This window comes from Rhinoderma darwinii, chromosome 10 (assembly GCF_050947455.1).
Source record: "Rhinoderma darwinii isolate aRhiDar2 chromosome 10, aRhiDar2.hap1, whole genome shotgun sequence".
NCBI lineage: Eukaryota > Metazoa > Chordata > Amphibia > Anura > Rhinodermatidae > Rhinoderma > Rhinoderma darwinii.
Window position 1 is genome coordinate 39,600,329 of NC_134696.1, and position 25,947 is coordinate 39,626,275.

At 40.9% G+C, this 25,947-nt stretch overlaps 1 protein-coding gene across 1 annotated transcript; it reads left to right on the forward strand.

Annotated features, from left to right (window-relative positions):
* The first annotated feature begins 934 nt into the window (after nt 1-934).
* Nucleotides 935-25,394, forward strand: LOC142661388 (nicotinamide N-methyltransferase-like). The gene is made up of 4 exons (XM_075838768.1): nt 935-1,019; nt 18,113-18,317; nt 22,076-22,283; nt 24,635-25,394. Exons 2-4 carry the CDS (start codon nt 18,167-18,169, stop codon nt 25,062-25,064), a joined length of 789 nt encoding a protein of 262 aa, XP_075694883.1. The 5' UTR covers nt 935-1,019; nt 18,113-18,166; the 3' UTR covers nt 25,065-25,394.
* The last annotated feature ends 553 nt before the right edge of the window (nt 25,395-25,947 follow it).

A 25,947-nucleotide genomic window follows, 5' to 3' on the forward strand; every position in this document is an offset into this window, starting at 1 on the left:
GGCGTCACCATTAGACCAGTTATCTCCGGTGAAGCTGCTGGGCTCATTACTGAGCCGTAATAGCTCTGCAGTTAGTGTAGAGAATGTGTAGAGAGCGTCAGAGCCTGGGAAGCCGCACAAGGATAGTGTGGAAAGATCATGCTTTATAATAGGTGAGGAAGCCTGCTGTTTGGTTAGCGCCCAGATGGGCGATGTGTTTATTTTGCTTATATGCTGCAGGTTTTGTATGCTGGATAAGAACTAGTTTGTTTTTGGACTGCAATAATGTCAAGCATGGACTTTTACCTTGACTGCATAAGACGACATGCATTTGACTCAGAAGGAGTTCCAATAGGTTTTCATTGTCAGGGTATGTTCACACGAGGGCGTCCGTAACGGATGAAATTACGGGGATGTTTCAGCCTGAAAACATCCCCGTAATTTCAGCCGTACCGGCATGTGCAGGCGCTTGAACGCCGCGTCAATTACGGACGTAATTGGTGCTGCTATTCATTGGAGTCAATGAATAACGGCTCCAATTACGGCCAAAGAAGTGACAGGTCACTTCTTTGACGCGGGCGTCTATTTACGCGCCGTCATTTGACAGCGGCGCGTAAATTACGCCTCGTGTGAACAGACAAACATCTTCCCATTGCTTTCAATGGGCAGATGTTTGTCAGCGCTATTGAGGCGCTATTTTCGGACGTAATTCGGGGCAAAAACGCCCGAATTACGTCCGTAAATAGGCCGTGTGAACATACCCTCAAAGTGAACTATGAAGCGTTTTGGGGTTGTACCAACTCTTTCTTCAGGTAGAAATCTCCCTGACTATTCTACCTAATGAAGGGGTTGGTACAACACAGAAACGCTTCAGAGTTTTACTTAGACTATTAAAAACTTTCTATTGGTTTTCCTTCCCAGATCTGATTCCGGACAAACTGGGACAAAGATTGCACCAACTCAGGAGGTGTAGATGAGCTGCAAGGAATTTTGCATTCATGTTTGTGTAGTGGTTTTGCCTCCCAGCACAGCCCCTAAAGGTGAGCCCCACCAGTTATCCACTTCACTTGTTGCTGATATCTTATAGTTTTATATTATGAAGTGCTTGTACTCTGTTTATTCAATACAGATACAAGATTATATGTAACCAACTGCATGTTGAGCGTGTTATGACATACTACTAATATATTTTCCATCAGACTGGAAGGTAACCCTTCTAGTCCATAAGCAGCCAGTGATTGTTTTCTTACATAAACGGCAGTCTATATTCAGCGTGTGGCCACTGGGGAATATGATTTCTCCACCACTGCCCTCATCCATTCATGTTCTATGTTTAGGGAACCAGGTGGAGCTTACAAATTTCCTAATATTTAACTGTAAGGTCACCTTGAGTTAATTATGAAAGTGTAAGAATTGTAGAAATGCAATTTTATCTTTTAAAAATTATTGTTGAAATTTTAAAAGTTTCAACAAAATAACCAGAGGGAATCAGTATACGTGTGTTTTGCAATATAAAAAATAGTATAGAAAATATAAAGCATGTCGGCATATGAATCATAAGGATGAAATATGAGAGTGATTTAATATTGACTTTCGGACGGGGCGTGGCCGGATGTAGAGGAGAGAGGCTGTGTGAGGAAGGAGCTCCTGAACCCATATCCCTTAAAGGAACAGTGTCACCAAAATTATTTTTTTTATATCAGTTTTATGTTAGGGTTTTATTAAAAACGTTTATATTTATTTGTGTGTTTGTGTGTTACTTTTTTCTATTTTTACACTTTTTCTTCCCTATGGGGGCTGCCATTTTTTTTTTCAATTTCTGTATGTGTCGATTAACGACACATACAGACATGGAATACGGCAGCTCCAGTCCCATAGGGAATGCGAACGGGGCCCATTCCATCCACTATGGTGTACGCCGTGTGTGTGGGAACGGCGCATGCGCCGCTCCCACACAGTCCAATTTGAAATGCGCGCCGACCGGCGCCATTTTCCTGTGGACCGGAAGTCGCGGCCGGACAGTAAGATTACTACTTCCGGTCGCGGCTTCCGGACTTGTGCACATGGAGCAGCGGCAGCAGACGGAGCGGACGGACCGGAGGGAGCGGTGGCGACTGGAGCAGGTAAGTGATTTCTATGTATGTTCGTGTTTCAGTGTGTTTACTACTGTATGTTAACCTACTACACTGTGTGTTAGCTCAAAAAATGGCGACACACAGTGTAGGAGGTTAGACCGTTCAAACCCCTCGTTTCTCCCGGCACTAGCCAGGATAAAGGAGGGGGGGATTCTGAGAGCTCACTAGAGCGAGGGATTTTTTCCCAATTTTGCAGCATATAGCAATGTGGTTGCTTTACCACTTGCAATGCTGCAATTTTGGGAATTGCTCCATCTAGTGACCAGTGCTGGGAAATATTATAAATTGAATCCAATTTATAATATTTCCTGACTCGTGAAAAAAATAAAAAAAATTAGAACAATGTTTAATCACCTACACACTAATTGTTTAACTAAAAAAAAAAAACATGTTTTGCTGGCAACACATTCCCTTTAAGCAGCTCAAACAGCAGTGATAAACAGAGATATTCGATCCCCCAGTGTCACCAAAGTGTGTGAGAACTCTGAAAGACAACCAGATCATGACTAGAAGCAAGAGAAAAGCATCTAGCCCACCGAAAATGACAGCATTCTTTGCGCCCTCCACATCACAAAATGCCATCGGAACACACCGATGGCAGGACCTCCGGCTTACTACACAGGAGGTGAGCGCTTCTTCATTTACTAACTCCATAAATCATTTACAACAAGAGGACTTTGCAACAGTATCTCAGAAATCCCTCACACAACCCTCCTTAACTGCTTTCCCAGTGAAGTTAACTTCTCCCTCAAAAGCTGTGCCATGCAGCAGCAATAGCAGCACTACATCTTCACACAGGATTGCATCAGAAACTCCTGTCTCCTCTGCTGAAATGAGAATCATGCTGCAAGAACTCAGAGTCATTTCACAATGAAGCTGGGTGGGAACGATGAGAAGTGTATGACGCTGATTGGTTAGCGTCATTCACTTCTATTCACAACGCCCAGTTGGTAAAAACACAATACACGCCCAGTTGGTAAAACGAGAAAACACGCCCAGTTGTCTATCGAAAAGCTCATTTGCATAAATCTAAAATTGCTCATTAGGCTGGGTTCACACGTGGCGGAATTTCACTTAAATTCCGCTGCGGACACTCCGCAGCGTTAATCCGCAGCGGAGCCGTTTGTCCATTGACTTTCACTTTAATTTAGCAGTGTTCGTTTAGACGATGCGTAACATTCCGCTGCGGAGCATAGGCTGCGGAGCGGAATTTGGTGTCCGCAGCATGCTCTGTCTGTTGCGGAGCAGTGGCGGACTCATGGCGGAATTTCTCCATTGACTTCAATGGAGATTCTAATTTCCGCAATGAAGTCCGCAGCTGTCATGCACATGTTATGTGTGCTGCGGATGCGTCTTGCTTTTTTAACTTGACATTCCTTCATTCTGGCTGGACCTATGTATTTCTAGGTCTACAGCCAGACTGAGGAAGTCAATGGGGCTCCCGTAATGACAGGAGCGTTGCTAGGAGACGTCTGTAAATAGTCACTGTCCAGGGTGCTGAAAGAGTTAAGCGATCGGCAGTAACTGTTTCTGCACCCGGGACAGTGACTACCGATCACAATATAGAGCAACCTGTCAAAAAAATAGAAGTTCATACTTACCGAGAACTCCCTGCTTCTGTCTCCAGTCCGGCCTCCCAGGATGACGTTTCAGTCTAAGTGACGGCTGCAGCCAATCACAGGCCAAGCACAGGCTGCAGCGGTCACATGGACTGGCGCGTCATCCAGGGAGGTGGGGCTGGATGCCGAAAGAGGGACGCGTCACCAAGACAACGGCCGGTAAGTATGAAATTCGTTTACTTTCACTAGGGAAAGTGCTGTCCCTTCTCTCTATCCTGCACTGATAGGGAGAAGGGAAGCACTTTTCCCGCAGTCCGCAGCAGCTAGTCCGCATCAATTTTCTGCACATTTTGTGCAGATCCGCAGCAGAATCTGCAACGCAGATTCTGTGCGGCATTGATGCGGACAGTTGCGGAGGAAATCCGCCACGTGTGGTCATGCCCTAACTTGGGCAAAAATGATCGTTTTAAAAAAAACAACAACTTTACTATTATCTACATTGCAGCGCTGATCACATTCAATAGGAGATAGGGATTTTATAATCTGGTGATAGAGCCTCTATAAATGCATTAACGCTTACAACAGTATACTGTGACCTGGGACTCTACACATGATTTAGAGTAATGAATTTCTTCCAAAGCCCTTCCAGGTGTTATTTACCTGTGTATTACACTCTTAAACGTACACACTGCTATTTATCCTGTTATGTATACTTGTCTGGCTTCCATTTGTTCCACACTGTGGCAGTCATCTCTGATTTTAATATGTGAGTTCTTCATGTTTTATATTTTGTATCAATAAAAATCACCTTTTTATCAGCTATAGCTTTGTCTTGACTCCATTTTTTAGGTTGTTGTTCTAATATTCTAGGAGTCACTGCTGATGTTATTCATAGTCATGGGCATTATCATATTGTTATTATATGCACTTTTCCCTGTATATATGATACAATCATTAGATGAAACTCATTCTACTTAAAAGGGGTATTTAGGTTGTCCTCCACATTGGTTGTGTAGATCTATTCTATATGAGCTGAGCAAAATTCCTATCCATGTCACATTTACTGATGTTAGCTGTGTAATCGATCATGTTTATTTTCCGCAATGGTACTCCATATTAGCTCTTTAAATGTAAAAGGGTTAAATAGCCCCTTCAAACGATCCCTTTTATGGAAGGAAGCTCGAAAACAAAAATGCAATGTATTCTGTATTCAAGAAACCCACGTGAATGAAATAGATGCGAAAATAATTTCTAACAGTAATTTTCCGAATGTATTTTTCTCCCATGCTACCAACAAAAAGAGGGGTGCAATGATAGCCTTTAAAAAACAACATTGCCTTTCAACTAGTGTTTTCCGTAGCAGATCCTGAAGGCAGATATCTCATTGTGATTTGTCATATAAATAACGTCCCCTATACTATAGCCTGCATATATGCGCCTAACTCTCACTAATCCAAATTTATTAAAGATACGATAGAATTGGTTAATAATATTAAAAAAAGGTCTCTTATTTTTTTGTGGAGATTTTAATATTGTCCCAGATCCAGATATTGATAAGCGCTCATATCGCTCTTCTACTAAAGACATGGGTATCTCAAACCTACTTTTTAAATAAAGTTTATATGATACTTGGAGAATCCTTCATGCAAACTAAAGAGATTACACTTTCTTCTCTTACCCCCATAAAATCTACTCCCGTATTGACCTATTTCTTACAGATAAATGGTTATTACAAAAAATCTTACATTCTAAGATTGATATTATATCTTGGTCTGACAATGCTCCTATCTCCATAACTATTTCTTTGGAATTCAATAACCCGCCTTCCTCCGCTTGGAGAATGAATAATTCTCTTTTGAATAAGTCCGATTTGTTTAATCAAATTAACATCAATTTAACAGAATATTTAGAAATAAATGACAATGGTGAAACTTCTGATACTAACGTATGGTGCGCACACAAAGCAGTGATCAGGGGCCTTCTTATTAAACTGGCAGCGACTGAAAAGAAAAACGTATGGCAACCATTGATAGACTTATGAACAAAATAAAAACCTTAGAGGATAACAATAAATCTAATTTCTCCTCTCAAACCCTTATAGAAATTAAAAAGCTCCGCTCACAATTATACCTATATATACAAAATAGGTATGAACTCAACCTCAGGAAATCTAAGTTGACTCATTTTTGGCAAGGAAATAGAGCGTCCAAGCTTCTTGCTAATAAAATGAAATACAGAGAGGCGAAATCGAAAATTCCCTATATTATTGACACTAACACGAATGGTAATAAAATTCTTAATCCGCAGAAGATTACTGAAGCTTTTGCGGACTATTATAGTACCTTATATCATTTAAACAATCAACTTGATACTACCGAACCCAATACGGAAATAATTAATAGCTTCCTGAAGGATATATCCTTACCTCAGATATCTCTGACCGAAAAGGATCTCATAAATAAAGCGATCTCCTTGTCTGAAATAACTGACGTAATAAAATCCTTGAAATCCTTTAGGTCCAGGAATTCTGCACTTGATTTTATAGCAGCATACTGTTTTCTAGGGGGCCTAATGCTGCTGAAACATTAGAAACACCCCATAAATAACTTCATTCACACAAGTAGACCCCACAAGGTTTCCTTCAAGGGGTTTATCATATTTTTAGACAGTCCAGTTTTCTTCTGAAAGTTTCTTGAATAAGATGGAACAAAATAAAATTAGCATTTTTTTAGCAAATGCGTCAGTTTATACCAGCATTTTTCACACATGTTATAGACCACGGACAAAATTCATCTCCTTCCACATTCTGTCACTTCTCCTGTGCATGGGGATACCAAATATGTGTGTCTTATTATCACATAGAGATGTAGGAGGGCGGAGGATAGAAGAAGCTTATTTCACAAATCGCCTTTTTTAAAAGCTGGTTTTACAAAACTCAACAGAGTTTCTATAACACTTCCAAAATATCTGCTCATGAAGCAGAGATCCCAAAATATTCATCTAGGGGGATAATGGGAATTAATTTTTTGGGGTTTTCTAAAATAAGAAATTGCAGGTTTATGCAAATGGACCTCTCCAGCAGATGAACTTTAGAAAATATCAAACATGACATCCACTCCCCACCCCCCACCCATTCCCTCCCTCACCCTTGGAGTAAAATCAGGGGAAAAATAAAAAAGTAATGTAGGGCAAATATATTTTCAACTACTTAACTAAAATCTAATAATTCAGAACAGTGTAGTATTTTTTTAAAACATGGGTCAATGCACAGGCCTGGTTGCGAGGGACATGAGGGACAGAAATATCGGGAATCTTTGCGGTGCCCGTCTTTTCTGCAGACGCGGCACTTTTTCTGGGGGTTGCTTCTGGTTGGTGTTGGGGGAATGCGAGTGATGAAATGTCTTTCAGTCAGTCATGTGACATCCTCAGACTGGGGGCATTCTGTGGTGTCCTGAACGTCAAATATGAGGCCTTCGATAATTTTCTCCTGAAAATCCAGATATGTGTCTCTGCCTCTGCTTTTTTTTATAGAGCACAAATGAATTGTGGATTGTCACCTGTAACAGATAAATGGCCACTTTTTTGTACCCGGTTTTTGTTTTGTGTTTTACTAAATACGGCTGTAAAACCTTGTTACTTAAATCCATCCCCGCCCCCCATGTACTTGTTATATTCGGACACGCTCACTTGTTTGTGCTTGTCCGATGTTGCCCCTCTTTCCCTCACTGCCACTGTTCCTGCGGTATGAATCGTGCTTAGTACATACACATCTTTGCGATCCCTGTACTTGACCGCCAGCAATTCCTCAGATGCATAAGCACAGGAGTCCCCCTTTACCATCCGCTTCCCCACTAATTGCTGCGGAAAACCAATTCGGTTTTTGCACATGGTACCACATGCCCCAGTCCTTGCAGCATGCAAATGCCTAAACAGGGGCACACTCGAATAAAAATTATCGCAGTACAGGTGGTACCCCTTGTGAAGTAGAGGCTGCATAATCTCCCACACGATCTTACTGCTGGTGGAAAGATCAGGGGGGCATCCAGGAACATTTATTGTGCGGTCCCGCCCTTCATAAATTCTGAAGGCGGTGGTATATCCTGACCCGCTTTCGCACAGTTTTTAAAACTTAACGCCATATCTTGCCCTTTTGGAAGGTAGATATTGGCGAAAGCTAAGTCTTCCATAGAAGTTGAGGAGAGATTCGTCCACACTTACATTCTGCTCAGGGGTGTAGAGTTGCAGAAATAATTTATTCAGGGAATTTATTAGCGGTCTTATTTTGAACAACCGATCCCGGTTTGCATCGGTACTTGAGGGGGCCTGTGCATTGTCATTGAAGTGGAGGAACCTCATTATTGTCTCATAACGAGACCTGGGCTTTACTGCAGAATATACTGGGGTGGCTTGCGCGGGCCTTGTTGACCAGTAAGACCTAATGGAGGGCTTTTTGACAATATCCATATTTAAAGTGTGCCCCAAATTTTTTTTTCATTCCTGCAAATTGGTGGCCGTCCAATCTCTGGCATGGGTCGATGAAGGTTTCTGCCTTATATGCTGAGCCGCATATAAATTTGTTTAGTGGACAATCATATTTAGGATGTCGTCAGTAATAAATAAATGGAAGTAATCCATTTGGACAAAATTTGTCTTGTCCACAATTATGGCAGGAGTGGCAGTAAATCCGTGGATTCTAGCCCCAAAAGATGGAGCAGGTGTCCATACAAGAGCCTGAACTGGAGGGACCAGGCTGTCCCGTGCTACAGCGCTACTAGGCCTTGCGCTTTCATGTTCTGCAGTTTCAACTGCATCAGGGATAACGTCCCCTGAAGATGAACCTGAAGTGACGCCATCATAGTCACTGCCCAAAACAGGTTCCATTTCTGACGCCATCTCTGATGCGGTCTCAGACTCAGACCACAGGATGGCGTATGCCTCCTCAGCACTAAAAAAACTTCCTCGCTATAACGTCACTAACACTAACTAAACAAACTTCTTTTTTTTTATAAACACACAAACTAACTGGTATATATACACCGCATTCCAAATTATTATGCAAATGTTATTTTTCGCTGAAAATAGTCGATGCAAATGACAGTCAGTATAATCTTCAAGCCATCAACCGTTGGAGTATAATGCGAATTTTATTGAGCAAATCTCCTAATGATAACAGATTTTTTTTAGAAGTAAAAAACGCAAAATGCACTGTTTCACATTATTATGCACAACAGAGATCAAAACATTTTAAAGGTTGTAAAGAGAACTAAAATGGTCATTTGTTGAATTTGCAGCATCAGGAGGTCATATTTACTGAAATCAAAAGCTCTTTCAATCAAAAAAAAACTTAACAGGCCAAGTTATATGTTAACATAGGACCCCTTCTTTGATATCACCTTCACAATTCTTGCATCAATAGAATTTGTGAGTATTTAGACAGTTTCTGCTTGAATATCTTTGCAGGATGTCAGAATAACCTCCCAGAGCTTCTGTTTTGGTGTGAACTGCCTCCCACCCTCATAGGTATTTTGCTTGAGGATGCTCCAAAGGTTCTCAATAGGGTTGAGGTCAAGGGAACATGGGGGCCACACCATGAGTTTCTGTCCTTTCATGCCCATAGCAGCCAATGACACAGAGGTATTCTTTGCAGCATGAGATGGTGCATTGTCATGCATGAAGATAATTTTGCTACGGAAGGCACGGTTCTTCTTTTTGTACCACGGAAGAAAGTGGTCAGTCATAAACTCTACGTACTTTGCAGAGGTCATTTTCACACAGTCAGTGACCCTGAAGGGGCCTACCAGCTCTCTCCCCTTGATTCCAGCCCAAAACATGACTCCGCCACCTCCTTGCTGACATCGCATCCTTGTTGGGACATGGTGGCCATTCACCAACCATCCGCTACTCCATACATCTGGACCATCCAGGGTTGCACGGTACTCATCAGTAAACAACACGGTTTGAAAATTAGTCTTCATGTATTTCTGAGCCCACTGCAACCGTTTCTGCTTGTGAACATTGTTTAGGGGTGGCCGAATAATAGCTTTATGCACACTTGTAAACCTCTGGAAGATCCTACACCTTGAGGTTCGCGGGACTCCAGAGGCACCAGCGGCTTCAAATACCTGTTTGCTGCTTTGCAATGGCATTTTAGCAGCTGCTCACCTAATCCTATGGGTATGTGCACACGAGAAGTGCCTTTTACGTCTGAAAAGACAGACTGTTTTCAGGAGAAAACAGCTGCCTTGTTTCAGACGTAAAAGCTCCTCCTCGCATTATGTGAGGCGTCTGTGACGCTTGTAAATCTTGAGCTGCTCTTCATTGAGTTCAATGAAGAACGGCTCAAATTACGTTGCAAAGAAGTGCCCTGCACTTCTTTGCCGAGGCAGTCATTTTACGCGTCGTCGTTTGACAGCTGTCAAACGACGACGCGTAAATTACAGGTCGTCTGCACAGTACGTCGGCAAACCCATTCAAATGAAAGGGCAGATGTTTGCCGACGTATTGTAGCCCTATTTTCAGGTGTAAATCGAGGCATAATACGCCTTGTTTACGCCTGAAAATAGGTTGTGTGAACCCAGCCTATTAATTTGTCTGGCAGAAACCTTCCTCATTATGCCTTTATCTGAACGAACCCGTCTGTGCTCTGAATCAGCTAAAAAATCTTTTCACAGTACGATGATCACGCTTACGTTTTCTTGAAATATCCAATGTTTTCATACCTTGTCCAAGGTATTGCACTATTTCACGCTTTTCGGCAGCAGAGAGATCCTTTTTCTTTCCCATATTGCTTGAAACCTGTGGCCTGCTTAATAATGTGGAACGTCCTTCTTAAGTAGTTTTCCTTTGATTGGGCACACCTGGCAAACTAATTATCACAGGTGTCTAAGATTGATTACAATGATCCAAAGAGCCCTAAGACACAATACCATCCATGAGTTTAATTGAAAAACTAATAATTAAATGTTTATGACACTTAAATCCAACGTGCATAATAATTTGGAACACGGTGTAAATAGGTGAGTGCACACCTTAGGGACACGGTCCAATGGCCCCTCAATCAACAAAAAATGGGAGATCAGACAGCACCCCAAAAGTAAAAGTGATACATTTATTCCCACATGAAATGTTTCCGCTCAGTGTGAGCTTTTCTCAAGCACTACAACAGTGAATCACATTAGTCAACAGGTGCATCAATTACTATTATTACAATTACATATAGGTGCATCAATTACTCACATCATTAAAGACTATTAAAACGTTCAATCAACTTTTTATTTTCTAGCAGCATGTGTAATATAAATATATTTTGTAATATACTTTATTATGAATTTTGGCTCCTTTTTATGTTATATGTGTTTTAAATGGCCACTCTGACACTTTTCTACCACATTTTATTTCTTGTATTTCTCCTGTTGCTAGCAGAAATCCGTACACTGTTTGAATGTATCGGTGTTCGGATTCTGCTGCCTATGAGTACGGGTGGACGGCCCCATCCTGACGTCAGATGTGCACGCCCCCATCGTGATGTCAGGAAGGTCTCTCTGCCTCTATACACTACCTGCAGCAACAGAGAGCATGGAAGAGACTGTGATGAGCTCTGCTTCTGTCCGGACTATAGTGTGTGTGAGAGGCGCTTCAATAGCAGAAGGCACGTCTGGCGCCCACTCCCTGTCCCCTCTTCTCCCTGTCCACTTTACTGTAACCGGCAGGGAGGAGAATGACAGCTGTTACTGTCTGTATGGTATGTGTGAGAGGCGCTTCAGTAGCAGAAGCGCCTCTCACACACACTATAGTCCGGACAGTAGCAGAGCTGTCATTCCCCTCCCTGCACTCTGCTACTGCCGGTTATAGCACACTTGGACAGGGGGAAGAGGGGACAGGGAGGGGGACCAGACCTGCGCTTCTGCTACTGAAGCGCCTCTTACACATACCATAGACCGGACAGTAGAAGAGCTATCATTCTCCTCCCTGCGCTCTACTACTGCCGGCTACAGTACTGTGTACAGGGGGAAGAGCGGACAGGGAGGGGGCACCAGACCTGCGCCCAGTGGTGTAGCTATAGGGGTCGCAGCGGTCGCACTTGCGACCGGGCCCCTAACCCACGCTAACGCTGACTGGGCTGTACTAAGGAGGAGGAGCCAGGATAATCACACTGCCGCACTCCGCGTTGTGTCAGGCTGCAGTGATGGACTTGACAACCTAACCAAAAACCTCGCACCAAAGAAATGGCATGTAGTGGGGTCCCCTATAGCAATAGAACCTAAAAACGAACCAAATGGGACATATCCCTAAAGAGAATATTGTACTCAATATAAAAAGCACAAAAAATATCTTTATTAAATATAATGACAAAATAACACAGTAATGGAAAAAGAGAAATAATACAGCATATACGGAGACATATACAGCAGGGTCAGATAGAAAAGACCATGACCAACAGAATCAACCATATACTAATGATCACTCACACGCTCAAATAATATCCAATAACAACACAAGCCCAGGGGTGTGTAATATAAATCCCACATGTAGAAATAGCAATGCAAAGGTGGCCTGTATAATATCAAAGCCTATACAAAAAGGGAAGGGCAGAATAACATGTGGCAGCATACATATAATGATAATACGTCAGAGCCAGCACAAAAAAGGTGCAGCTAAATAGATATGCATAAAATAATGCGTACAAGGACAGCGCAGTATAACTAAATAGATATACGTATACTGCTAGGTAGGAGTCAGCACAAAAAAAGAGTGTAGCTATTGACGTATATCAAGAGATAGTGTAGCTCAGATAGCCATAGAAAGATGCAGCTGCCATAGTTGAACAGTATAGCCCAAAAGTCGGTACAAGTTAACAAAAGCACATACACATACCCTGAGACATGTTGAGAGAGCGTGGAGGATCAGAAGATCTGGGTGAACAAGCGCCTCGACGCGCGTTTCGCCCGATAGACCGGCTTCGTCAGGAGGCTAATTTAAAATGGTACTCCAGGGTTATAAATAGAGAACATAGAGTTAGGCTCACCTGTGATGAGCGCAAATCGGCGCTCGGAACACACGCCCAGTGACACCCACATCACGGGACGCGCCGCGCGTCAGATGGAGAAGACGCCGCATGATGAAAGATCACCATAGCGACGTAGGACGCTAAGCGGCACTCCCGGATGTAGGCCACACTGCGCATGCGCAGCCGAGCGTCTGTGCGGACACCACAGGGGAGACAACAAAAGACAGGACTAACACAATGGCAGTTTAGGAGTGGGAAGTAACTACGAGAATGGAATGCATTCAACGGAATCTAGTAATAGAAGGTACATGCAGATAGAGCAGGATGTTTATAATAAATAAAAATAATAAGATAAAATGAGACGAGGGGAAGTGCACATATGACAAAACTGTGCACAAAAGGAAAAGGTGAAAAAATAAGTGGACTATAATCCAGTAGATAAGTGAAACAGGTGAAAAAAAGGGGGGGGCATGTTAATATAATAATAAATATAATATATAATGTGAAAAGTGATATACATGAATGTGAATGGGCAATTCCCAAACACCCTATAAGAATAAATATACATAGTACAAAAAATAAATAATAAAATAGTGACAAGTGAATACATATATATATATATATATATATAAATAAATATACATGAAACGAAATACATCAAGATGTTTAAAATAAATCAATATACTCCATCCCATATGTCCCATTATATACAACAAATGGAAAGCCGATAATGTGAAACCCAAAATATAATAATACAATGGAATCCACAGTATCGGCAATAAATACACACATATAGATACATTGGTGGATGTACAAAATGCTGCAACATCAAATATACAAGAAATAGATATAAAGTACTACACAATGTATATTAAAAAAATACATATATAAATAGAAATATATTCTTATATAGTTAGTTGAAAAACGCAGCAATCGCTCCAAAAATTTTTTTTTAGAAAAATACACACATTGGCAGAAATAATACAACAAATACACAATACATCAAAATTACAATATGTGTATAACTTCTCCACTTCTGGTTTGCAATAAAGGCCATATGCGATCCTCGTAGATATATAGAGAAGTAGACCCACTCACTGGACAAGATAAACTGCAATATACAAAAGTAGATATAAAACACAAGAAAAAAACCCTAGAGAAAATAAAATTCACGCATGGTTAAAAAATTACAAGAAAGGCCTAAAACTAGTGGCTTCGTTTAAGCCAGATGGAGCTACAGTATTAAGTAACGTGATCCACTTCATCTCTTTTCTCAATAACGCCACACGTACATCCCCACCTCTACAGCCCAAAGAGATCTTGTCAATTCCACGTACCTCAAAACCCTTTGGATTACAGGAGTGGAACTCGCGAAAATGCCGAGCAACAGGCTGGAGTTTGTCAATGTCCACGACATTAAGTGCCGATTTAATCTTACTCACGTGTTCCAGCACCCGCACCTTCAATTGCCTGGTAGTCATGCCAACATAAATAAGCCCACACGGACAGGTAGCAAAGTACACCACAGCCACGGTATTACACGTGATGTGGTAGACAATTTTATAATCTTTCCTTCCGCTTGAGCTCTAGAAGTTAGAGGTACGTAGAATGTATTTACAGGCAGAACAATGACCGCAGTTATACGAGCCCCAAGGAGGGCCTCTACTCCCAAACGGGTTGGGGGGAGCACTAGGAATATAGTGACTCGCAGTCAGAAGGTCCTTAAGATTTTTGGACCGCCTCCAGGTAATGGAGGGATAGCTGGGTAAGACGCCTGCCAAGTCGCGATCAGTGAGAAGGACCCGCCAGTGCTTTTGCAAAATATCACGGATCTCAGTCCAATGAGGGTTGAAAGTAGTGATAAATCTGACATTCTGATCTATTTTGTGTCTCCTGGGTCTACTCACCAGAAGTCCATCGCGAGTTGAGTTTTTAGCTCTTAGATAGCCTTTCTTAATGACCCTCTGACTGTACCCACGACTCTTGAATCTTGCTGTAAGATCCAAAGCTTGACGCTCAAAGTTGCTGTCACTGGAGCAGATACGCTTTGCCCTCAAAAACTGGCCCACGAGTATGGATGTTGTAACCTTCGGGTAGTGGGCAGACCTAGCATGGAGGAGGGCATTTGTGGAAGTTTTTTTCCCTGAAAATATCGGTAGAGATAAAACCGCTATTATCTCTGCAAATCCTGATGTCCAGAAAGTCAACGCAAGTGAAGCTAAACTGCCACGTCAATTTGATGTTGATATCATTCCTATTAAGGGAATCGAGGAAAGATTCCAAACTAGACGTGGAGCCCTGCCAGATGAATAGAATATCATCTATATACCGTGACCACAGGAGCACTGAATCATGACCCGGAGTCTGCTGCACAGTCTCCCACTCCCACAGCCCCAGGAACAAATTAGCATATGAGGGCGCACAAGTGGCCCCCATTGCTGTGCCCTGGAGCTGTAGGAAGAGACGGTCCTTGAATACAAAAAAATTGTGTGTTAGTGCAAAGTCGAGAAGGCATAGAATGAACTCAACAAGATCCAGGTCATGATTAGTCATCTGTAAAAAATGTCTAGATGCTCGGATCCCGTGGTCATGGCATATAGATGTATACAGGGACTCCACGTCACATGTAACAAGAAGCATGTCATCCTCAAGATACAGCCCATCAAGACGTTGTAACATATCCGTGGTATCCCTGATATATGACGGCAGAGTTTCCACACATTTCTGTAGATAAAAATCCACGAATCTGCAGATGTTCTCACATAAGCCTCCAATCCCTGACACTATTGGGCGCCCGGGAGGGCAAATGACATTTTTATGCACTTTAGGCAGTAAATAAAAAGTGGGCTTAATGGGAAAGTCCACGGAAAGACCATCTCTTAGTTTGGAGTTGATAATATTTGAATCCACACCTCGTTGCAATAAACTATCTAGTTCTGCTTTAAAGGCTAGCGTAGGATCCGATGGTAACCTACGGTAACAGTGGCTCATATCTAGTTGACGAAAGGCCTCACATGCAGTGATGGACTTGTATGCACTGCTGTTTTACTTCCCCGTCATTAGGATGAATTTTCGGCGCGCACTGGTCTCTGTGCCTGGATGATTCTCCCCCTTCCCTCCGGCAAAGAGTCTCAGGACACTGTAATCTGATCTGCAAATTAGCATCAGATAAGACTAGGACTGCTCCGTCCCCCCTCCCCCCCCCCCCCTTGCAAGGGAAAGGACTCTCTTCTGGAGTGTACAGAGATATTTCCATCTCTATATATAATGTGTTGTGCTGTGCATAGCTCAGTGCACGCTCACAGTTTTGTAGTTATCACCTCAGAGTTCACTGCCCATGAAAGATACAGACAAATCATAACATCACACACAGTAAGGCCTCATTTACACGAGCGTAATATACGCGCGTGCGACGCGCGTGCTTTTCACGCGTGTCGTACGCACCTATATTACTCTATGGGGCAGTGCAGACGATGCGTGAATTTTGCGCAGCGCGAGTGCGTTGCGTAAAACTCACGACATGTTCTAAAATTCTGAGTTTTTCGCGCATCACGCACCCATTGAAGTCAATGGGTGCGTGAAAACCACGCAGGTCGCACGGAAGCACTTCCGTGCGAACTGCGTGGTTCGCGCAAGAGCTGTCAAACTGAATGTGCTTTTCTGTTTACAAACATCCGAACGGAGTGTCTTACACATGAGCGAACCGAACTTTACCGGGTTCGGCCGAACTCGTTTTGACTGAACCCTGCAGGAGACAATCACTGTGCAGGGTGCTGAAAGAGTTAAACTGGTTCAGCACCCTGGACAGTGACTTCCGATCCCAATATACGTGAACGTGTAAAAAAAAAAAAAAAGTTCTGACTTACCGATAACTCCCAGCTTCTTCCTCCAGTCTGACCTCCCGGGATGACAATTCAGTCCAAGTGACAGCTGCAGCCAATCACAAGCCAAGCACAGGCTGCAGCGGTCACATGGACTGCCGCGTCATCCAGGGAGGTGGGGCCAGATGTCAAGAGAGGCGCATCACCAAGGACGCGTCACCAAGGCAACGGCCGGGAAGTTCGCGGTAAGTACGAACCTCTTTTTTTTTAAACAGGTTACTCGATATGGTGATCGGAATTCACTGTCGAGGGTGCTGAAAGAGTTACTGCCGATCAGTTAACTCTTTCAGCACCATGGACAGTGACTGACGTCGACTAGCCTCATCTATATGATGGCGGCTGCGCGAAAATCACGCAGCCGCGCATAATACACTGATGACACACGGAGCTTTCAAGTGCCTTTTGCGCACGCAAAATGCTGCGTTTTTTGCGCGCGCAAAACGCACACGCTCGTGTAAATGAGGCCTAAGACATGCCACTAGCAACTGCCAGAATCAGGAAGTGTGGGAAAATAGATATGGACGGTTTCACAAGAAAAAAAAGCTGCAAAAAAAGGTACTTTGACGTGAAAAAAATTGCTAGGAGTAATGTATTCACATAGAGGGACATAATAGCAGTTTAAATTTTTTTTTTTTTTTGCGAAAGTTTAGCTACACTTTAATATAAATTGTCTTGTACAAAGTGCAAACTTCATAATAACAACCAGTAAATCACATTAGTGTAAGTATAAAAAAACATATAAAAATGTGATATATAAGAAGTCCAAAAGTGTAATAAATATAAAGTGCAAAGTTAAATTCATAACAAGAATGCCCATTAATACATATGGCATTCAAGTGTTTGTTAAAAGCAATTAATTATACATACTGTATTACAAACTGTTTCACAACATCCAGCTCTGCTGCTGGTGCCCCCCTCGCCTCTGAGGCGCTTGTGAGCATGCGCAAACTGACATCACACATCACTGAGTGAATAGATGAGCTATTCATATGTTAAACTGTGGTGGACATGCGAAGGGAGGTCAAGTGTTGGCTAATGTGACGCACTTTTGTAGTGCTTGGGAAAAGCTCACACTGAGCTGACTCGTCTGATCTCCCATTTTTTGAGCCTCTGACAAGGTGACCTGCATAGACTGTCTGATATAATAACACAGACAGGATCTCAAACTAACAGAGAATGGGACCACATTCAGGACATGGTTTCGCTTTTATATGGCTGATACTAGTGGACACTGATACTAGTGCACAACCATACTTAAAAAAATAAAAAAGTTTTATGTTTACCACACTACAGTTCCCACACTCCTTCCTTCCCCTACTCATTTAATGTTTGAAATGTTCATCAGATCCTCATCTTTGGATCATTCGTCAGTGGTCTGAATAATCTTGGTGTGTAAACGGCTTTAACAAACAGCGGAATAGAATTTATAAAATCTTAAGAGAATAGAACTAGTCAAGGGCTTATATTTACAGGAGACAATTTAATTTCTAAAATGTACAGTATATAATTTGTTTGTGGTGAAGGGTTAATTTTGTTTTTTTTTACAATCAGGTTCCTTTTCTGAAGCATCTAAGAGAAACAGCACAGTCCTGAGGATAGAAAAACATGGCCATCCCTTTTACCACTCAGCAAACCTACATTGATGAATTTAACCCTAAAGATTACTTACAGACATTCTATGTGGCAGGAGAAGGAGTCCATACTGGAGAATGGACAGACTTTGTATCGCAACATCTACATGAAACTTTCACTAAAGGTAAGTAATACAACTGAAATAAAGTGTTCAATTATATATTAATGTTGGACCTGTCTAGAGTCAATTAAATTATAGGTCCCTGTCCTAAACCACTTCCATTCACCCCTTCACCCTCCCATCCAGGAATACCAGTTAAATTATTGTACCGTCTGTAAAATTGGTGGATGGAGCATTTTGCTGTCTTCCCCATAGGCTTCAACACACTTGAAACCCCCCCCCCCCCCTTAAAAAATCCTGTGTTTGCCTTTCAAGGGAATATACATAAATTAAAAATCTGCTGAAAAAAATCTAAAAATATATAATGCTCAAAATGTACAGCCTCATTGGGGTTGTTTTGTCTTCCACTGGATCAACACTGCCGGATAATAGTTTAGAACTTGCTCTATGCCACATATTAATTAACGTAATGGGCTGCATTTTCAGAGCTATGAGAATTGGGGTGACTAAAAGCATGGTCTCTGCCTTCTGCTCGACCCTGAACTTTCAGCTACCCTCTATATTACAGTGTGTCCTAATACAATTTATTCCTTTTACAATTAGTATAGCAACAGCTAGTAAAAGCTATGTACACGTTGGCAACTATTTTGTTTTGATTTTCTATGCATCTTAAATGCAAAAAGAAGCAACTAGTCTTCATTAAAAATGTCCTATAATTTTGGATCTATAGCTCCTATGCAGATTTATACATCTCCATGGTAACAGACAACAAACAAACCCTCTGTAGTCTGACCTGCAGTTATACTCCTTACTATCTGTCCCCTATTTCGTAATAACACCTACCATGTTAACAAGAAGTAGGTTGCAGATGGAAAAGATTATGACTGCCGGATCAGAATACACAGGGTCTGCCACCATGGACACAAGACACATAAGTCCGTATAGCTGCCATAGACAAAAAATAGCAGGACATTTTTAATAAAGAATATTTGTAAAGGTGCTTCATTTTTAATTTCAGACGCATTGGAGCAAAAAAAATTGGTAGCAAAAGGTGTACATAGCCTTAAAGGAATAGTGTCACCCCAAAAAAATTTTTTTATATCAGTTTGATGTTAGTGTTTTATAAAAAACTTTTGTATTTATTTGTGTGTTTGTGTGTTACTTTTTTTTATTTTTTCACTTTTTCTTCCCTATGGGGGCTGCCATTTTTTACTCCATTTCTGTATGTGTCGATTAACGACACATACAGACATGGAATACGGCAGCTACAGTCCCATAGTGAATGCGAACGGGGCCCGTTCCATCCACTATGGTGTACGCCGTCTGTGTGGGAACGGCGCATGCGCCGCTCCCACACAGTCCAAGTTGAACTGAGCGCCGTCCGGCGCCATTTTCCTGTAGACCGGAAGTCACGGCCGGACAGTAACATTACTACTTCCGGTCGCGGCTTCCAGACTTGTGCACTTGGAGCAGCGGCAGCAGACGGAGCGGACAGACCGGAGGGAGCGGCGGCGACAGGAGCAGGTAAGTGATTTCTATGTATGTTCGTGTTTCAGTGTGTTTACTACTGTATGTTAACCTTCTACACTGTGTGTTAGCTCAAAAAATGGCGACACACAGTGTAGGAGGTTAGACCGTTCAATCCCCTCGTTTCTCCCGGCACTAGCCAGGATAAAGGAGGGGGGGATTCTGAGAGCTCACTAGAGCGAGGGATTTTTTCCCAATTTTGCAGCATAAAGCAATGTGGTTGCTTTACCACATGCAATGCTGCAATTTTGGGAATTGCTCCATCTAGTGACCAGTGCTGGGAAATATTATAAATTAGAATTTAATTTATAATATTTCCTGACTCGTGAAAAAAATAAAAAAAATTTGAACATTGTTTAATCACCTATACACTAAATGTTTAACTAAAAAAAAAAATACATTTTTTGCTAACAACACATTCCCTTTAAAACTCTTTCATTATTTCATTATTTTTTACCATATTAAATCTGTACTCTGCTACTATGAGTTACTTATTTTGCCTGGCATATAAAAAGAACATTTAAAAGCTAATTATCCTATTAGTAGTACAGAATTATTAGATTGAGCATGTAACGTTGGTTTAAACAAGGACAAGCTACGCTGCAGGAGATTTATAATGGCTCACCCAGTACTTTAATGAGGCTCTGTCATCAGATTATAAGTGCCCTATGTCCTACATAATCTGATCGCCGCTGTAATCTAGATAACAGTGGTTTTTATTTTTAAAAACGATCATTTTTTACCAAGTTATAAACAATTTTAGATTTATACTAATTAGTTTCTTAATAGACAACTGAGCGTGTTTTTACATTTTACCAACTGAGCATTGTGAAGAGAAGTGAATGACGCTGACCAATCAGTGACCAATCAGCGTCATACACTTCTCATTGTTCCAGCCCAGCTTCTTTCCCTGCACAGCGTGATTGTGCACAGCGTGATTGCCTCTGGCAAGGCTTAAAAGGTGCCTGTAAAAATGACAATAGACTGCAATACATTAGGATCTAACGATCACTGGTTCAAGTCCCCTAGGGGGACTAATAAGCTGTGTAGAAAAAAGTGAAATTAAGTTTTTAGTAGTGAAAAAAAACAATTTTTCCTCTAAAGTAATGTAAAAAGTTAAGAAAGGAAACAAACCTGGTATCACTGCGGCCATAAAAGTCTGAACAATTACAATATAGTGTTATTTAAGTGGCACTGTGCACGCTGTAAAAAATAAAAAAATTAACCTGCCAAGCCAAAATCGCTGTTTTATGGTCAACTTATCTCTCAAAATATGTAATAAAAAGTGATCAAAAAGATGTATGTACCAAAAAATGAACAGCTCGTCCCGCAAAAAATAAATAAAATAAAGTTTCTATTTAAAAAAAAAAACTTTTCTCATTTTTATCACTGAAGAGATGTAAAAAATGAAAAAATATACAAAATTGGTATCATTGCGTTTGTAAAAGTCCGAACTAGCAATATAGCGTTGTTTAACACGCACTGTGAATGCCATTAAAAAATAATTTTTAAATACGCCAGAATCGCTGTTGTGATCAAAAAGTCTCATATAGCCCTAGTATATTGTATTACCAATAGAAACTACAGCTCACCCTGCAAAAAATAAACAAAGCACTCAATCAACGGAAAAATTAAAAAGTTATGGCTCTCAGAATGTGGCGACTAAACACAAATTTTATTTTTAACAACTACTTTCTGCCTTGTAAAATTAGTAAAACATAAAAAAAGATATATAAATTTGGTATCGCCATAATCATATTGACTGGTAGAATAAAGCTAACAATAAATCGCAGTTTTTTTCCTATTCCACCCCATGAGGAATTTTTTTCCAGTTTCCCAATACATTATGCGGTACAATAAATGGTGCCGTGAAAAACAACAACTCATCCCGCAAAAAAACAAGCCCTCATATGGCTATATCGACGGAAAAATAAAAAACTTATGGTTTTTAGAAGGTGGGAAGGAAAAAATCAAAACGAAAATCCCAAAAATGGCTGTGTCCTTAAAGCGTTAAGGGGTTAAAGTCTTTTATTTAGGCAAAGTAATGCAAGACTAATAATGATGTTTCGGCTTACACAGAAGCTTCTGTGTAAGCCGAGACATTCTTACTAGTATTGTAGTACTTTGCCCTGTCAGCTCTTTATCCACGCTTAACAGGTGTAAGTTTTATTTTTATTTTTTTTCCGAATCCCTGTTTCATCTATGTAGGTTTGGTTTGTGGCAGCAATTTTGGTATTCCCAATAATATTCCTTTCTAACCTGATATTTTATATATTTTGTTATTATTTTGTAAGATGGAGTAAGAGGAGATACATTACTTGATGTTGGCACTGGACCCAGCATTTATCACCTGCTCTCTGCTTGTGAAGTGTTCGATAAAATCATTGCCTCAGATTTAGTTGAGCAAAACCGTGCTGAATTCCAAAAATGGCTGAAGAAGGATCCAGATGCTTTTGACTGGACTCACATAATCAAATTTGTGTGTGAACTCGAAGGAAACAGGTATTAAATCCTTTCAACTTTACCCCAACTAAAATTACTACAAGTAAGTTATGTAAGTATATTTCATATAGCAAGGTATCCCATCTCTATATGTGTTTTGTGCAGGGCTAGTGCTAATACACAGCAGCCAATCTGATCACACAGAGCTGCAGTAAAAATCATAAAGAAGTGACAGAGCAGTAGTTGGAGCCATTGATGAGAAAGGGGTGGTGGGTCAAACTCCCTCAGATTTCCTCTACAGATAAGTTTATCTTGCAGATATATGGGACAAATAAAATGTAAAAAGTTAATCAAGTCAGAATTCTGAAATTCAAAAGTCGGAATTCTGAACAGTTTAAATGGTTGTCTCATAAAGATCATCTCTATATATGTGCCATATTAAAGCATATGGATGTCATAAAAAAGAGTTCCGAGCATGAGACCCACTTCTTTGAGACAGAACGGACAGCCGGTCTCTAGGAGCAGCTCTTGTTCTGGAGACCCAGTCTGGCAATTCATCACATAGATGGCGATTCCCTTCAATTGCCACCATGTACTGATTTATTGCATTACAGAAGAAATCAGTGGACAGACGCGGCTTACCCTGACAACAGCAGCTGATTACTGGAGGTTAGAGAAGCGATCAGCTGTCTTGCCAAGTCAACTTCTTTGCAGGTATGGGAGAAGCACACGATTAAGTGTAAATTTACATAATTGGTGCTTTCATAATTGGTGCTTAGATAATCATAATTTATGAGGTAGTGGGTTAAATATAATTTGTTGGATCTCAATTGGAATTCCACTTTAAAGAGGCTCTGTCACCACATTATAAGTGCCCTATCTCCTACATAAGGAGATCGGCGCTGTAATGTAGGTGACAGTAATGCTTTTTATTTAGAAAAATGATCTATTTTAAACCACTTTATTAGCGATTTTTAGCTTTATGCTAATGAGTTTCTTAATGCCCAAGTGGGCGTATTTTTACTTTCGACCAAGTGGGCGTTGTACAGAGGAGTGTATGACGCTGACCAATCAGCATCATGCAAAGTAAAAATACGCCCACTTGGGCATTAAGCAACTCATTAGCATAAACCAAAATAGCTAATAAAGTGGTGAAAACAGATCGTTTTTTTTAAAATAAAAAGCATTACTGTCACCTACATTATAGCGCCGATCTCCTTATGTAGGAGATAGGGCACTTATAATGTGGTGACAGAGCCTCTTTAACTGTGATACCAGAAGAGCGGCAACCATTGCTGTCACTATAACAGTAATAGGAGTTCCTCAGGAAGGCAATATTTTTTCAATGATTCACCCATGGCAAAAAGATTGGGAATTACTGTGGTAGACAATCAAACCTCATCACAGGCAATCCCTTGCAGACAGCAGATTTTGCTGGGGTAAGCACCAGACATTTCCCCTGCTGCAAATGAATGGCTCATCATGGCTTATGTCCACCAGAGCAGGAGCCACTATTACAGAGCAGCTCTGAATTCAGGCTCATTGAGGGTGATCCTGAGCAGTGGACCTCCTTCTATGATATTCATATACCCTAAAAGGGTTGAAGACAATCCCTTTCAATCTGGTATTTTCTTCTGGTATCAGTAATTGGTATCAGTAATCAGTAATTTCAATAACATACTGTGAAGGATGGTTTATTTGCTTATATTCTATGTATGAAATTACATCATGAATTATCAAGCAGGATGCCGAATTACTAAAATATGTATTATGTGAAAGTGATTATGATAATGTTTAAATGATTTCGTTTTGTGCAGCAGCCATCTTGTCTGGAGTTCCCATCTTGGTTCTTTTGTAGTGAATAGGAAAGTCATTGTTCCTTTAATACAAGTAATGTTGATTTTGTATGTTTTATCTTTGACCTTGGTTTCCATGCGAAGCTTGCAGAGAAGGAACAGGGAGTGAGAAGCGAGGGCCAAAATATGTGTGTGGGAGAGCCATCTTACGGGAAGATTCTGCACAAGAGAGTTAAGGCCACCTGCAAACCTAATGAGTGAAGAATTATAGTGATGTTTCTGGGATGTATTTTATTGTATGCTTTTTACTGAATAACAAATATTGTCACATTGTCTCTAATTTGTTAAATTCAACCCCTTCTGAATTTCAGTATTATAGTTTGAGCTTGGAAATAAACTTTCAGAGGAGCATTTTGAGCATATCAGCAGCGTCTGTGTGTTTTCTTCTCCTCTCTCGATATATATCGGTGAAATATCCTAATTGGGATACTGAATAATGGGGCCTGGCCTGATAGTCTGTTTGGACTCGTATAAATTTCAGTCTAATATATTTTGAGCCATTGATTTCCACGACAATACAAATTAGATAATTATTTTATTCTTGTATGTTTAAAGGGAAAGTTCTGAGGAAAAGGCTGAGAAACTTCGCAGTAAGGTGACAGAAGTCCTGAAATGTGATGTAATGAAAAGAAACCCTTATGACCCTGTCGTTCTGCCACCAGTTGATTGTCTCCTGTGTTGTCTCTGGCTTGAATGTGCATGCCCAGACATGAAGTCATACTGTAATGTTCTTAAAAACTTCAAGAACTTGATTAAACCTGGAGGTCACCTTTTGATTTTAAGTGTAATGAATGGTACTTTTTACCACGTTGGTGAAAAGTATTTTAGACCATTGACCACAAGAAAGGATGATGTGGAGATGGCTTTTATAGAAGCTGGTTACCACATTGAAAGAGCTGTGTATATGCCACGTATTAATAAATCAAGGATGGATGTTGGTGATTATGACAGTAAATATTTTATTCATGCCCGTAAACCACAGTAAGGGCCAAATTCTTAAACCACGATTTGTTGGAAATAATAGTGTATATCTGCATGCTTTAGCTTGTAAACAGGTAATGCAAAATACTAGTAAATAAGTAATTTGGGGTTGGGTTAAGCCTGAAAATGCCAAAATAATTAATAAATAAGGTATGAAACAAATTCACCATGCAAAAAGAATGTTCCACTTGTCAACACTATTAATAATAGAGTCCACCTGTAAATGTTATCGTTTATATGGGTAGCCAAAGTGTTGCGAACTCGGATGGGAAATAGTGGGTAGGTTTTTGTCTCCTGGTGATAACATATTATTAAATGGTTATTCTGGAGTCCACAGTCCATTTTACTCCTATGTAAAGTAATGTAAATCCTACAGGAAAGCAGAGGTAGACCAGAATTGTTTCAAACTTTTAACATATCACATTGGTCACTGATCACATCTGAAAGGAGGGATCAGGAGACCTACTCCATGGCACCTTTGGAAGAAATGGCATGGAACTTGCTGTGTAATCCCTTTTGACCAATTAGCCCAAAAAGATAAATGGGCTCATGTAAACGATCGTATTGGTTTTGCGGGCTGCAAAATCACGGGTCTGTTGCAGGCCGTCGGACCGCAAAAAACTCTTGTTGTGCATCCGTATGTCATCCTGACTCATGGATCCACAATAATTCACCACTATTGGTGAATCCGCAAATCCGGACCGTAAAATGACTTGTCCTGAGATTTTGCAGTCCGGATTTGCGGCCCCCATACCGATCTCTGTAAATCACGGTCATGTGCATAGGGCCATAGATAAGAATGGGTCCGCCATTTTTTGCAAAAATGCGGATAAATTGCGGCCACAAAAATATGGTCGTGTGCATAAGGCCTAACTATTTTTAAAAAA